This window comes from Hemitrygon akajei, chromosome 12, assembly GCF_048418815.1.
Source record: "Hemitrygon akajei chromosome 12, sHemAka1.3, whole genome shotgun sequence".
NCBI lineage: Eukaryota > Metazoa > Chordata > Chondrichthyes > Myliobatiformes > Dasyatidae > Hemitrygon > Hemitrygon akajei.
This window is the reverse complement of record NC_133135.1, coordinates 40,515,217-40,530,884: the sequence shown is the minus strand read 5'-3', so window position 1 is coordinate 40,530,884 and position 15,668 is coordinate 40,515,217. Positions and strand designations below refer to the sequence as shown.

Below are 15,668 nucleotides of genomic sequence, written 5' to 3'. Positions count from 1 at the left end.
AAAAAACCTTCCTCTAATATCCCCCTGAACTTCCCGCCCCTTACCTTAAAGCCATGTTCTCTTATATTGAGCAGTGGTGCCCCGGGGAAGAGGTGCTGGCTGTCCACTCTATCCATTCCTCTTAATATCTTGTATACCTCTGTCATGTCTCCTCTCATCCTCCTCCTCTCCAAAGAGTAAAACCCTATCTCCCTTAATCTCTGATCATAATGCATACTCTCTAAACCAGGCAACATTCTGGTAAATCTCCTCTGTACCCTTTCCAGTGCTTCCACATCCTTCCTATACTGAGACGACTAGAACTGTACACAGTACTCCAAGTGTGGCCTAACCAGAGTTTTATAGAGCTGCAACATTACCTCGCGACTCTTAAACTCTGTCCCTCGACTTATAAAAGCTAATACCCCGTAAGCTTTCTTAACTCTCCTATCTACCTGTGAGGCAACTTTCAGGGATCTGTGGACATGTAGCCCCAGATCCCTCTGCTCCTCCACACTACCAAGTATCCTGCCACTTTCTTTGTACTCTGCCTTGGAGTTTGTCCTACCAAAGTGTACCACCTCACACTTCTCCAGGTTGAACTCCACCTGCCACGTCTCAGCCCACTTCTGCATCCTATCATTGTCTCTCTGCAATCTTCGACAATCTTCTACACTATTCACAACACCACCAACCTTTGTGGCGTCTGCAAACTTGCCAACCCACCCTTCTAGCCCCCCACATCCAGGTTGTTAATAAAAATCACAAAAAGTTGAGATCCCAGAACAGATAGTTGTGGGACACCACTAGTCACAACCCTCCCAATCTGAATGTACTCTCCTCAGCACGACCTTCTGCAGGCAAGTCAATTCTGAATCCACCTGGCCAAACTTCCCTGGATCCCATGCCTTCTGACTTTCTGAATAAGCCTACCGTGTGGAACCTCGTCAAATGCCTTACTAAAATCCATGTAGATCACATCCGCTGCACTACCCTTATTTATATGCCTGGTCACTTCTTCAAAGAACTCTTATCAGGTTTGTTAGACATGATCTGCCCTTCACAAAGCCATGCTGACTGTCCCTGATCAGACCATGATTCTCTAAATGCCCATAGATCCTATCTCTAAGAATCTTTTCCAACAGCTTTTCCACCACAGACATAAGGCTGACTGGTCTATAATTACCCGGACTATCCCTACTTCCTTTTTTGAACAAGGAGACAACATTCGCCTCCCTCCAATCCTCCGGTACCATTCCTGTGGACACGAGGACATAAAGATCCTAGCCAGAGGCTCAGCAATCCCTTCCCTCACCTTGTGGAGCAGCCTGGGGAATATTCCTTCAGGCCCCAGGGACTTAACCGTCCTAATGTATTTTAACAACTCCAACGCCTCCTTTCCCTTATTATCAACATGCTCCAGAACATCAACCTCACTCATATTGTACTCACCGTCATCAAGTTCCCTCTCATTGGTGAATACTGAAGAGAAGTATTCATTGAGAACCTCACTCACTTCCATAGCCTCCAGGCACATCTTCCCACCTTTATTTCTAATCGGTCCTACCTTCACTCCTGTCATCCTTTTGTTCTTCACATAATTGAAGAATGCATTGGGGTTTTCCTTTACCCTACTCACCAAGGCCTTCTCATGCCCCCTTCTTGCTCTTCTCAGCCCCTTCTTAAGCTCCTTTCTTGCTACCCTATATTCCTCAATAGACCCATCTGATCCTTGCTTCCTAAACCTCATGTATGCTGCCTTCTTCCACCTGAATAGATTTTCCACTTCACTTTTAAACCCATGGTTCCTTCACCCTACTATTCTTTATCTTCCTCACCGGGACAAATTTATCCCTAACATCCTGCAAGAGATCCTTAAACAACAACCACATGTCCGTAGTACATTTCCCTGCAAAAACATCATCCTAATTCACACCCGCAAGTTCTAGCCTTATAGCCTCATAATTTGCCCTTCCCCAATTAAAAATTTTCCCGTCCTCTCTGATTCTGTCCTTTTCCATAATAATGCTAAAGGCCAGGGAGCGGTGGTCACTGTCCCCAGATGCTCTCCCACTGAGATCTGTGACCTGACCTGGTTTGTTACCTAATACTAGATCTAGTATGGCATTCCCCTAGTCAGCCTGTCAATATACTGTGACAGGAATCCGTCCTGGACACACTTAACAAACTCTGCCCCGTCTAAACCATTGGAACTAATCAGGTGCTAATCAATATTAGGGAAGTTAAAGTCACCCATGAAAACAACCCTGTTATTTTCACACCTTTCCAAAATCTGCCTCCTAATCTGCTCCTCGCTATCTCTGCTGCTACCAGGGGGGCCTATAGAATACTCCCAATTAGAGTAACTGCTCCCTTCCTGTTCCTGACTTCCACCCATACTGACTCAAAAGAGGATCCTGCTACATTACCCACCCTTTCTGTAGCTGTAATAGTATCCCTGACCAATAATGCCACCCCTTCTCCTCTTTCCCCCCCCCCCCCCCCCATCCCTTTTAAAGCTCTGAAATCCAGGAATATTGAGAATCCATTCCTGCCCTGGTGCCAGCCAAGTCTCTGTAATGGCCACTACATCATAATTCCATGTATGTATCCAAGCTCTCAGTTCATCACCTTTGTTCCTGATGCTTCTTGCATTGAAGTACACACACTTTAGCCCTTCTACCTTACTACTGTTACACCCTTTATTCTGTTTCTCTTTCCTCAAAGCCTCTCTATATGTTAGATCTGGCTTTACTCCATACGCTTCTTCCACTGCTCTATTGCTCCGGGTCCCACCCCCCTTGCAAATTAGTTTAAACCCTTCCAAGCCACACATTAAGTTCTGATATTTTCCATTAAAGCACCACTCATTCATTTTGGCTCTAAAGAACACAAACCCAGCCTCTTGATAGGACAATTTTCTCATCCCAGGAAAAGGCCAGAGGTTGTGATTATAAGGCACTGGTGATGACTCACTTTGAGTATTGATCACAGTTTAGGGCTCCTCATCCAAGAAAAGATATGTTGGCATTGGAAAGGGTCCAGAGGAGGTTCACAAGGATGATTCCAGGAATGAAAGCGTTATCAGAGTAGATGTGGAAAGGATGTTTCTCATTGTGTGGGTATCTGGGGCAAGAGGGCACAACCTCAGGCTAGAGAGGTGTTCATTTAAAACAGATGTGGAGAAATTTCTTTAGCCAGAGGATGGTGAATTTGTGGATTTTGTTACTAAAGGCAGCTATGGAGGCCAGGTCACTGGGTGTATTTAAGGCTGTTTAATAGGTTCTTGATTAGCCATGGCATCAAAGGTTACGGGGAAAAGGCCAGGGACTGGGGCTGAAGAGGGGAAAGAAAGGTCAGCCATGATTGAATGGCAGAGCCGACTCGATGGGCCAAAATGGCCAAATTCTGCTCCTTTGTCTTATGGTGCACGCTATCCCTACTTGAGTAAGGGAATCAGAACTGTGCACCAGTCCTTCAAGCATGGTCTCAGCGACATTCTGTACAATTATAACAGACATTCCCTGTCTCTAAACTCCAATCCCTTGACTATAAAATCCAACATGATGTTTGCCTTCCTAATAACTGACTAAACTTCTTGTGATTAATATAATCATAACTTTTATTCATATTCATAACCTATTATGTTTTAAGTGTTAATATTTTATGGTGTTTTTAAATAAAGATGATTTGGCAGTAATAAGTAATGGAAATACTGCAGTTAATATGTTAAACCATTTTATACAATTGTGATTTTACTTTTTAGATAAGCTTTCTAGAAACATACGTAATTCAAAATACACAAAGTGCTTTCCAGCCAATTAACTGTTTCAGATAATTTGTACTTTATTATCTCACTAAATATTTACTGCACCTAGTTGATTTTGTGGCCTCGCAAGGTGTAGCTTAAGTCGTGCAGCAAAATAGCAACATTAGTGAAAATACACTTGTAGAAGGCACAATTAATTTCACATATTTGAACATCTTTTTTCTTATAGTCTACTACTACCAGTGAGAAACATGGTGATCATTTTGCCCGGGGTGATGGTCGATTTGGATTGAGTCGTAGAAGACATAACTCCTCAGATGGGTTCTTTACTAATGGTGTACTCCGAGCTGCTGGAGGTAGGAAAGGTACAAGTTAATGGTTACACATTTCCAGTTCTGGATGAAAAATTGTAACACTTAGTTTCAGATGGTATTGCAAAATGTTTTCAATTACATGAGGTTTTTCTTCGGTTTTATTTATTTCTGGGTATATATGAAGAGGAAGCTTTGTTTTATTTTGAAATGTTGTAGCGGTGTGCTACACGCAGCGCTAAAATAACGACACGGAGTTGGTAAACTGCAGTTAAAGAAGATTTTATTCGAACTTCACAGCCTTGCTTTAAAGCTTCCCTGATCCCGCCCTCCCCAGGCGCGGATGCTGTAGGGGGCACGCACTCACAATCCCCCGCAGGCTTTTCTTTTTGTTGGTGAAGCAGACCTGGCGCCCTTTTGGGACTGGCCTTTATGCCGGCGCGCTGGCTATTTGTGAGCCGGTTCGAGTGCGCTAGGAAGTGGGTCGCCACAATGTGATTATATTAATAAAATATCTGGTATAGTGAATTTTCTTAATACTTCATTCACAAACCCATAAGGAAGCTTATGTGGGTCAAAGATGACCCGGGACTCAGGTCGGCTGGTGTTTACAGGATTCCTTGTGAATGCAGAGCAGCCTATATCGGCCAGACAGGACGCACGGTGGAAACCGCATCAAGGAGCAACAGAGGTGTATCCGTTTGCGTTACCCAGAGAAATCGGCGGTAGCAGAACATTGCATTTGCAATGGCAATAGGAATGACTTCAGTAGGTACTACAGTGCTGCGCTAGTGGCTTGTGGGACCATCTGGTGAGGGAAGCCATTGAAACAAAACTAGAGAAAAATAATTTTAACAAAAATGAAGATCTCGCTCTAAGTAAGAACTGGAATTTGATTGTAAGCAAGGTGGGTCAGTGGAAAGCTAACTGATTGAGGACTAATCAATCAGGAAGGATGGATGACTGGGGTATATTTACCACCGGGTTAGACATGCTTAGGCATTATCTCTGATGATGGTGACAGAGTTTGTCATCGAAGTGTCAGTTAAAATCAATACCCGTACCCAGCTGGTAGCCTGGAAAGAGTTTGTTCATCATATATGCCGGGAAAGCACAAGATCCTTTTTCAGTTTTCTTTATGTTTGGTCACGATGGTGGCATATTCCCGGAATGAGACCAATGGCCAAACGTGGCAACATTCACTGTTGCTGCATTGGTCTCTCAAATTTCCTGGCAAGCACATGAGGGAGGGTTGCTTTCAGTGACATGTCCCAACATCCTTGTAGCTTGAAATAGCTTTTGACAGGGCATTCACCTTTTGTAACCATTTGGAGAAAATTGCAGTTAAAGCTTCAGCCATAAGCATGCAGGTAGCATTTGTGGTGCTGACACAGTGGTACTATTGCCCTTGACTCTTGCACTTCAATCTGATTGAAGTACTGCCAGAACTCATTGATGCGTAGCTGAACCTGGCATCTTGGGCACTATTAAAGTTGTAAACTGATTATACTCCATGGTAGAATTTTGCAAGGGTTTTTTAAAAAAGTACATGTAAACAGTTCTTAACTCCTTTTTCACATTGTTCCGTTCTGCCAATTGACCAGATAATTTTGTTTCCTAAGCCCAAGATTTTCTTCAGCTCTAACCCAGCTTGATGTTTCCCACTGCTGCTGCATATCACTTTTTGCATTTCTCAGGATGCTGAGAATTGTCAGACACTCCCACCTACCGATCCATTAGGACCTCACTAACTTTCGCTTCCAGCCCCAGTCCCCAGTTTTAAAGAACTCTTTCAAGTCCATCTGCCCTTGACTTGTAAAATTCATCAGTGCTGCTTGGTAGAGAAAACAAGTTTGGACTTGGAAAGCTCTTCTGAACAAGGAACTCACTTGAGACCAAAAGTCTAGGCTGCTTTGGCTTCGCCAAAATCTAAGTACATTGGCAGTTCTGAACAAAAATTGAATGTAAATTGGGTGATGTAGTCACTTGATGTATATATGGTGAATCAAACTTCCTTTATAACTCTGGTAACCAGCATCAATCATTGGATTGTCCAGTCACATTCAACTCTCGATAGAAATGTCATGGAAATTACCTTTTGAGTCCATTCCCTCTTATGAAAAGCTATTACAAACTCATAAACCTCTGATGGGCCACTTTATCTGCTCCCTGTACTGTCTGATTTTGTTTGCTTTTTTAATACAGTTACATAGAGATTCATCTGAGGTGGTAGAGAACCATATTTGGGCAGAAAAAGTTAATGTGAGCAGTGAGTACTAACTGAAGTTTGTGATTGCTCCGAAGTGTTACCGTCCTACAACTTATGATGATATATATATATATAGACCCCTGTAATTTATGTAGGAAAAACTTCAGCATAAGAAACAAAAGTACCTGGTTAATTAACAAAATGGAAAGTTATCATGAATAAACACAAGCAATCCTGCAAATGCTGGAAGTCCGGAGTAACACACATAAAGCTGACAAGCCATAGAGGTGTTGTGGACAGCGTACAGTCGGCCCTCCTTATCTGCGAATTCCGCATGCGCGAGTTCAACCAATTGCGAAAACCTGGAAGTGCTCTTCCAGCACTTGTTCAAGCATGTATAGACTTTTTTTCTTGTCATTATTCCCTAAACAATGCAGTATAACAACTACTTTACATAGCGTTTATATTGTATTAGGTATTATAAGTAATCTAGAGATGATTTAAAGTATATGGGAGGATGTGCGTTGGTTATCATGGATCGGGATTGAAAAAATCGGAAGTTCTCGTACTAAGTAAGTTGGAACAGGTACATCCGGTATTATTTAGCGTCAGTTAGTCAAACGTTTGTCTTAGTGTATAGTATATATTTTACCTTTCTATGCATATAAAACAATTAAGAACGTATGTTTCAGCGCCGGGCTCAGGAACAGAAGTTCTTGGGACTTGGGACAGATCGCTTCTGAGTGCGCTCTCCACCGTGCCGGGTTGATATAGAGGATCAAAACCCAATAATTAAACCACTGCGTTGCTTAGTAATAATTGTAGCTTTCATCGGGGCACAGCCTTTCTCACTTATCCTTTAAAATTGTTCCAATCGTTTACCGACGTAGCCTAACGCTTTTACAATGACCAATGGTGTTTCACCTCTTTCTGATCGCTTTATTATTTCCACTTTATTTTCAATCGTTATCGTGATTATTTTCATGAACAGAAACACTGCGGATTCAGATCTCTGCCACTGGGTCCTAATGAACACAACACTGAGCCAGGTTAAATAAGGTCTTGGGGTCCGCTGGGTCCTGAGGTCCACCGCATGGAGACAGGTTGAATAAGGAACTTGAGCATCCGCGAATTTTGGTATCCGCGGTGGGGGGGGGGGGGGGGGTGTCTTGGAACCAATCCCTCGCGGATAAGGAGGACCGATTGTATTCAGGACCCCAAACAGGTTGGCGGCAAAGTACCTGATATACCACCTAAGTAGCCTCTAACCTGAAAGCATGAGCATTGATTTCTCTAACTTCTGGTCATTTCCTCTCCTTCGCCCTGCTTTCTTTTTCTGTTTCCTATTCTGGCTCCCATTTTATCGTTTCTCAGCACCTCCCTTTTGTGCCCCTTCTCCTTCCCTTTCTCCCAAGGTCCTCTTTCCTCTCCTGTCAGATTTCCTCTTCAGCTGTTTTCCTTTTCTACTGATCACCTCCCACCTTCTCCCCCCCCCCACCCATCACCTTCCAGCCTGTACTCCTACCCCTAGCTCCAACTTTCCCCCTTCTTTTATTTCAAGTCCTGAAAAATTGGCTCTCTATCTCTCTCCATAGATGCTGCCTGATTTGTTGAATTTTGTGTGAATCACTTAGGTTATTGTGAATGGAGTAAAGAGAAGGTTTTCATATGCTTTCAGTACCTACTGTATACAAAAGAATATTTCATCACATTTGGAGATGGAGTAATAATGGCTATCCTTTAATCTATGCATTTCTATTTGTTTCCAAAACTTTGCTTCTCCGTTGTCAATCTAGAGGATGATTTGTTTACTTGCTGTATTTTTGTCAGATAAATAATGAGCAATATTACTATGGTTAGTTGTTTTTACTGATTTTGGATTTCAGGCAAGATTTTATTAGGCAATAATGTTATGAAACATTGAGTTAGTCTATCATCAGAGCAGCAGACAGGAATAATACTGTGCCTTATACTTAACTAAAGTTGTCATTTCACTTGTCAAGTCTTGATGGTAAACATCAGGTATGAAATAACTTGTAGGAGTACACCATCAATGATAGGATGTAACTGATCTTTGCAGAAATATGGCAACATTGACCATAGGTAAAGGCTGCTTTGATTTTTAACAAAATCTACTTACCTGGTCAATTGGAAACTAGGACTTCATGGAAACTAGACTGACCAATTTAAGATATCTTTTCCTGTGCCACCTTTTTGAAGTAGAATCGAAATTAGTCACTTTTTTCTTGTAAGCTGGAGGTTTTTTGCATTTATGTTGTTTTTATGTGTTTTTCAGCCATATATTTTCGATACAAAATTAACAAATTTGAATAATTATAACAATTTATATGCCTAAACATATTTTCTGTTCTTTAGTTTCAACTTGAAATTGTTTCCAATTTGTTTTGTTGAGAGACTCCTTTTCCATATTAAATGGCTTAGATTCCATAAATCTTTGTAGTTCACTCAAATTTAGTTTGGGAAAATCAAAGAATATATATAATCTGCAATTTTAATAAAATAAAAAAAGCAGCAAAACTAGATGTGAAAATTCACACCATCAATGCATTTGCAGTTTTGTTTAATGAAAAGACTAATACCTTGCAATTTGTTTAATTTTTAGATGGTTGCTATCAACCTTCATTACTTCGTCATGATTCTGTTGATTCGGGCGTATCTAAGAATGTTCAAGTTAACCTTGCTGGAAGTCAGGGTTGGAAGGAGAATGCAGCTTGGCACAGTGTAACTAGAGGTCATGATGTAGTCAATCAGCGTGGTGGTGGTGGTGGCCATAGGCACTGGAATGGCAACTTCCACAACCGGAAAAGCTCAGGATTCCAGGACAAACCACCAGTTGAGGTCAAGGAAGAGAAAAAGGAAGAAAAGGATGAAAAGCTTCAATTTGAAGAGGAAGACTTTGTAAGTATTTTTGTAGCATCTGTGCAATAGCTATTTTGAAATTAAATGTAGACTAGAAAATGGGAATTCTATTTCAAGTATTAAGTTTATTAAATTATATTGGATAAACTCTCTTTAAACAGCCGTCCTTGAATCCTGATGCTGAAAAGCAGCTGAGCCAGAGCAGACCTGTGAGCACACCTGCAGGAGTATGGGGTAAGAAGACAGTAGCATGTATTTAGATTTGGGTTCATTTATTTAATTGTACATTGAAACATACAGTGAAGTGCATTGAATATTGTTGTGGCGTCACAGTTATTGTGGAAATTCATATAGTTTGAAAGATACTACATTGTGTTTGCTTGCTCTTCTTGTAAGTCTCAAGTATGCTCTGAGTTTCTGTATCAGCTGCAGGCTTTATCAGACAAAACAAGTTAACCTCAGTGTGCCTGATACTGGAGGGCCATAATTGGAAAAGATAATGGGGACAAGATGCAAAATTAATCTGCCACCAGTGGAGTTTAAAAATAAGAAGTCCTTCACAATACAGAACACTAAGTATTCATTCAGGTTTTCATTTCCTAAGGGGACATTGTTGAGAAGTGAAATCCTCAGCATTTATAAGTTGGGGTAAACTTAACTTCTGATCTTAAGTGATGCAGTAGCTTCCCAAATGTGGGACAAATTCAAAATTAGATTTAGGCAATCAGTTTTGACCAGTATTAGTATGCAGGGCTGATATCTGTAAAACTTTGGTTTAAGTCAACTGTCGATTCACTTACTGGCCCCTCAGTCAGCTCACCCTGTATGTAGTACTTCTATATTTTCAGAGCAGAGTGAGCAGCTGATCAGACTAGCAAAGATCATCTGCTGTTTGGGGTGAAGCATGACTATTGCAATCACCTCTGACTACTACTTCACCCTCCCTTCTGTTTTTTTTAATCCTCGTCTGCTTTCACCTCTCACCATCAGCCTCTGTCTCCCAATTCCAGCCATCACTCCTCTTCCTTCACTTAGGACCTATTGGTCCCTGTCTCATCCCTCTTTGTACTGACTGCTGTACCTCTCCTCTCTGTCCTAATGCAGAGTATCAACCTGAAACTTTGACAATTGCTTTCCTGCCACGAATGTTACTCAACTTGCTGAGTTCCTCCAGCAGTTTGTTCTTTGCCTATGACAATGGTCTTCGTGACTGAAGAGGGAACCATGGCTATAAAAGAACATTACATTGCTCAGAACAAAGTCATAATTAAGTCTTGATTTCTAATGAAGGTTTCAGTGTGTTCAGTGAATGTGGTGTACTAAACTTCATTATGGGAAAACTTAAATTGGAATGCTCTTTCAGTTAATGCAACATAATGAATACTATCATTTATCAATTGATTCTAAGAGGCAGGATCTACTAACATTTGAGTAAACAAAGACTAGTCAACATAGCTTTGCATGGGAAATCATGTTTCTCAGATATGTTATTTTTGTTTTGGAAGTGAATGAGAGGATTGATGAGGGCAGGATGGTGCAGTTTGAGAGGGAGAAGATAAAGTCAGATGTATCAGTGGAGTAAAGAGAATTACAGAAGCATGACCTGTGATTGGAAGGACACACTAGGAAGGATGATGGCGGGACAGAAATGGCTGGAGTTTCTGGGGGTAATTTGGGAGGTGCAGCACAGATGCATCCCAATGGAAAAGTCATATTCTAAAGGGAGGATGAGGCAACCATGGCTGACAAGGAAAGTCAAAGACAGTATAAAAACAAAAGAGGGTGCATATAATGTTGAATACTGGGTGAATGAGTAGTCTTTGGAGTACTGCGTCTGTGTCTTTATTGATGCTTTGCTGCATGCTTGAGTGCTTGGTGGGGGTCGCCGATGCTTTTTTTTGTGCTGGGGGGGGCTTTGGGGTTTGAACATTTAACTGTCATTCATTCCTTGGGGCACTCCTCTGATTTTGTGGATGTTTGCAAAGAAGAAGAATTTCAGGATGTATATTGTATACATTTCTCTGACATTAAATGTACCTTTGAAACCTAATATAGCAAAAATTAGTGGGAAGTTAGAGGATTGGGAAGCTTTTAAAAACCAACAGAAGGCAACTAAAAAAAGCCATGAGGAGAGAAAAGTTGAAATATGAGTGTAAGCAGGCCAGTAGTACAAAAGAGGACACCAACATTTTTTCAGATATATAAGGAGTAAAAAGGAGGCTAGAGTGGATATTGGATTGCTGGAAAATGATGCTGGAGAGGTAGTAATGGGGGACAAAGAAATGGCGGTTGAAATTGATAATTCTTTTACATCAGTCTTCACTGTGTAAGACACCAGCAGTATGCCAACAATTTTAGTGTCAGTAGAAGTGAGTGTATTTGTTATTAAGAGAAGGTACTTGGGAAGCTGAAAGGTCTGAAGGTAGATAAGGCACCTGGACCAGATGGATGGGCTACACCGCAGGGTTCTGAAAGATGTAGCTGAAGAGATTGTGGAGGCATTAATAATTCTAGTTTCTAGAATTGTTCTGGAAGACCAGAAAATTGCAAATGTCACTTCAGTCTTTAAGAAGGGAGGGAATTAGAAGAAAGGAAAATATAGGTCAGTTAGCCTGACTTTAGTGGTTGTGAAGATGTTGGAGTGCATTATTGAGGATGAGGTTTCAGGGTACTTGGAGGCACATGATAAAATAGGCCAAAGTCAGCTTGGTTTCCTTCAGTTGACATCTCTCCCGACAGATTTGTTATAATATGTTAAAGAAATAACAGGCAAGGTAGACAATGGAGAGACAGTAAATGCGTTTACTTGGATTTTCAGAAGGCCTTTGACAAGATGCCATGCATGAGGCTGCTTAACAATGTATAATAGATTGAAGGCCTGAGTTAAAGAGAAAGGTTGGGCAGGCTAGGACTTGATTCCTTGAATGTTGGAGACTGTGGGAGAGTGATGTTCAAAGGTTTTTCAAAGGTGCATTTAATGTCAGAGAAATGTATACAATATTCATCCTAAAATACTTTTCCTTTGAAGCCATCCACATTCAGAGCAAGAAGGCGGCAAGTGAAATGGCTAAGGATTTCCAGAGCGAAGGCATTTTACTACTCGGTAAAAGAGAAGTAAGACAGCGCAGGTGTGTGATGTCAGCCAGTAGAGCAGGAAAAGTTTAAAAATAATGCCATATTGAGCACAGAGTGAGAGGTAGCAGAGTGATAGGGTTTTGGCTCAATGGGCTTAGGCGGTAACAAGGCGAGGTAGGTTTACCTGTGTTAATTGCGGAAAGGAAGTATGTGTGTGAGGCCGGTTTTTTGTGCTCAGTGTCAGATGTGGAAAGTCCTGGAGTCTCCCAGCCTCCCGGATGGCTATATCTGCACCTGGTGTGTCGAACTGCAGCTCCTGAGGGACCGAGTTAGGGAACTGGAGATGCAGCTTGATGACCCTAGTCTGGTCAGGGAGAGCGAATAGATGATAAAGAAGTTATAGGCAGGTGGTCACACTGGGGCCACGGGAGACAGACAAGCGGGTAACAATCAGGAGAGGAAAGGGGAAGAGCCAGGTACCAGAGAGTACCCCTTAACAATAAGTACTCCTGTTTGAGTACTGTTGTGAGGGACAGCCTACCTGGGGGAAGCAACAGTGGCTGTGCCTCTGGCACAGAGTCCGACCCTGTGGCTCAGAAGGGTAGGGCAAGGAAGAGGAAGGCAGTAGTGATAGGAGACTCTAAAGTTAGAGGGTCTGACAGGCGATTCTGTGGACGCAGAAAAGAAACTCGGATGGTAGTTTGCCTCCCAGGTGCCAGGGTCCAGGATGTTTCAGATCGTGTCCAAAATATCCTGCAGCAGGAGGGAGAACAGCCAGAGGTCGTGGTAGATATTGGTACTATGACATAGGTAGGAAAAGGGAAGAGGTCCTGAAAAAAAACTACAGGGAGTTGGGAAGTAAGTGGAGAAGTAGGACCGCAAGGTTAGTAATCTCGGGATAACTGCCTGTGCCACGCGCCTGTGAGTATAGGAATAGAATGAGGTGGAGGATAAATGCGTGGCTGAGGGGTGGGAGCAGGGGGCAGGGATTCAGATTTCTGGATCATTGGGACCTCTTTTCGGGGCAGGTGTGACCTGTACAAAAAGGATGGGTTGCACTTGAATCCCGGGGGATCAATATCTTGGCGGGGAGGTTTGCTGAGGCTACTGGGGAAAGTTTAAACTAGAATTGTTGGGGGGGGGGGGGTGGGAACCGAACTGAAGAGACTGGGGAAGGGGCGGTTGGCTCACAAATAGAGAAAGCATATAGACAGTGTGTGAGGGAGGATAGGCAGGTGATAGAGAAGGGACGCGCTCAGACAGACAGTTTGAGATGTGTCTATTTTAACGCATGGAGTATTGTGACAAAGCAGATGAGCTTACAGCGTGGATCAGTACTTGGCGCTATGATGGGGTGACCATTACAGAGACTTGGATGGCTCAGGGACAGGAATAGTTACTTCATATGCCCGGTTTTAGATGCTTCAGAAAGGTCACGGAGGGAGGCAAAAGAGGTGGGGGCGTGGCACTGTTGATCAGAGATAATGTCACGGCTGCAAAAAAGGTGGACGTCATGGAGGGGTTGTCTACGGAGTCTCTGTGGGTGGAGATTAGGAACAGGAAGGAGTCAATAACTTTACTGGGTGTTTTTTATAGGTTGCCCAATAGTAACAGGGATATCGAGGAGTAGATAGGGAAACATCCTGGGAAGGTGTAAAAATAAGAGTTGCCATGATGGGAGATTTTAATTTCCCAAATATCGATTGGCATCTCCCTAGAGCAAGGGGTTTAGATGGGGTGGAGTTTGTTAGGTGTGTTCCAGAAGGTTTCTTGACACAGTATGTAGATAAGCCTAGAAGAAGAGAGACTGTACCTGATTTGGTATTGGGAAATGATCCTGGTCAGGTGTCAGATCTCTCAGTGGGAGGACATTTTGGAGATAGTGATCATAATTCTATCTCCTTTACAATAGCATTGGAGAGAAATAGGAACAGAAAAGTGTTTAATTGGAGTAAGGGGAATTATGAGGCTATCAGGCAGGAAACTGGAAGCTTAAATTGGAAACAGATGTTCTCAGGGAAAAGTACAGAAGAAATGTGGCAAATATTCAGGGGATATTTGTGGAGTTCTGCATAGGTATGTTCCAAGGCGACAGGGAAGTTATGGTAGGGTACAGGAACCATGGTGTACAAAGGCTGTAATAAATCTAGTCAAGCAGAAAAGAAAAGCTTACAAAAGGTTCAGAGAGCTAGGTAATGTTAGAGATCTAGAAGATTATAAGGCTAACAGGAAGGAGCTTGAAAAGGAAATGAGGAGAGTCAGAAGGGCATTGGAAAGGAGTCCTTCTTCCATGAGAAGGCCATGGCGGGCAGGATTAAGGAAATTCCCAAGGCATTGCACAAGTGTGTGAAGAGCAAGAGGATAAGATGTGAAAGAATAGGACCCATCAAAAGTGACAGTGGGAAAATGTGTATGGAAACGGAGGAAGCAGCAGAGGTACTTATTGAATACTTTATTTCAGTATTCACTATGGAAAAGGATCTTGGTGATTGTAGTGATGACTTGCAGCAGACTGATAAGCTTGAGCATGTAGATATTAAGAAAGAGGATGTGCTGGAGCTTTTGAAAAGCATCAAGTTGGATATGTCGCCGGGACCGGATGAGATGTACCCCAGGCTACTGTGGGAGGCAAGGAAGGAGATTGCTGAGCCTCTGGTGGTGATCTTTGCAACATCAATAGGGATGGGAGAAGTTTTGGAGGATTGTGGATGTTATTCCTTTATTCAAGAAAGGGAGTAGAGATAGCCCAGGAAATTATAGACCAGTGAGTCTTACTTCAGTGGTTAGTAGGTTGATGGAGAAGATACTGAGAGGCAGGATTTATGAACATTTGGAGAGGTATTAGGAATAGTCAGCATTGGTTTGTCAAAGGCAGGTCGTGCCTTATGAGCCTGATTGGGTTTTTTGAGGATGTGACTAAACACTTTGATGAAGGAAGAGCAGTAGATGTAGTACATATGGATTTCAGCAAGGCATTTGAGAAGGTACCCCATGCAAGGCTTATTTTGTAAAGTAAGGAGGCATGGGATCCAAGGGGACATTGCTTTATGGATCGAGAACTAGCTTGCCCACAGAAGGCAAATAGTGGTTGCAGACGGGTCATATTCTGCATGGACCAGTGAGTGGTGTGCCTCAGGGATCTGTTCTGGGACCCCTACTCTTCATGATTTTTGTAAATGACCTGGATGAGGAAGTGGAGGGATGGGTTAGTAAGTTTGCTGATGACATAAAGGTTGGAGGTGTTGTAGATAGTGTGAAGGGCTGTCAGAGGTTATAGTGGGACATTGGTAGAATGCAAAACTGGGCTGAGAAGTGGCAGATGGAGTTGAACCCAGATAAGTGTGAGGTGGTTCATTTCGGTAGGTCAAATATGATGGCAGAATATAGTATTAACGGTAAGACTTTTGGCAGTGTTCAGGATCAGAGGGATCTTGGGGTCTGAGTC

The 15,668-nt window shown here is 42.4% G+C and overlaps 1 protein-coding gene across 3 annotated transcripts in view; it reads left to right on the top strand.

The window, feature by feature from the left end:
• gpbp1l1 (GC-rich promoter binding protein 1-like 1) overlaps positions 1-15,668 on the top strand; it is a 68,538-nt gene that overhangs the window by 34,817 nt on the left and 18,053 nt on the right. For 2 of the 3 annotated variants that reach the window (XM_073062962.1, XM_073062961.1), the window contains exons 4-6: positions 3,978-4,113; positions 8,892-9,187; positions 9,310-9,382. In XM_073062962.1, coding sequence (XP_072919063.1) covers positions 3,978-4,113; positions 8,892-9,187; positions 9,310-9,382 — 505 coding nt within the window. The remainder of the gene's footprint in view (positions 1-3,977; positions 4,114-8,891; positions 9,188-9,309; positions 9,383-15,668) is intronic. The other variant, XM_073062963.1, reaches the window with a different exon arrangement.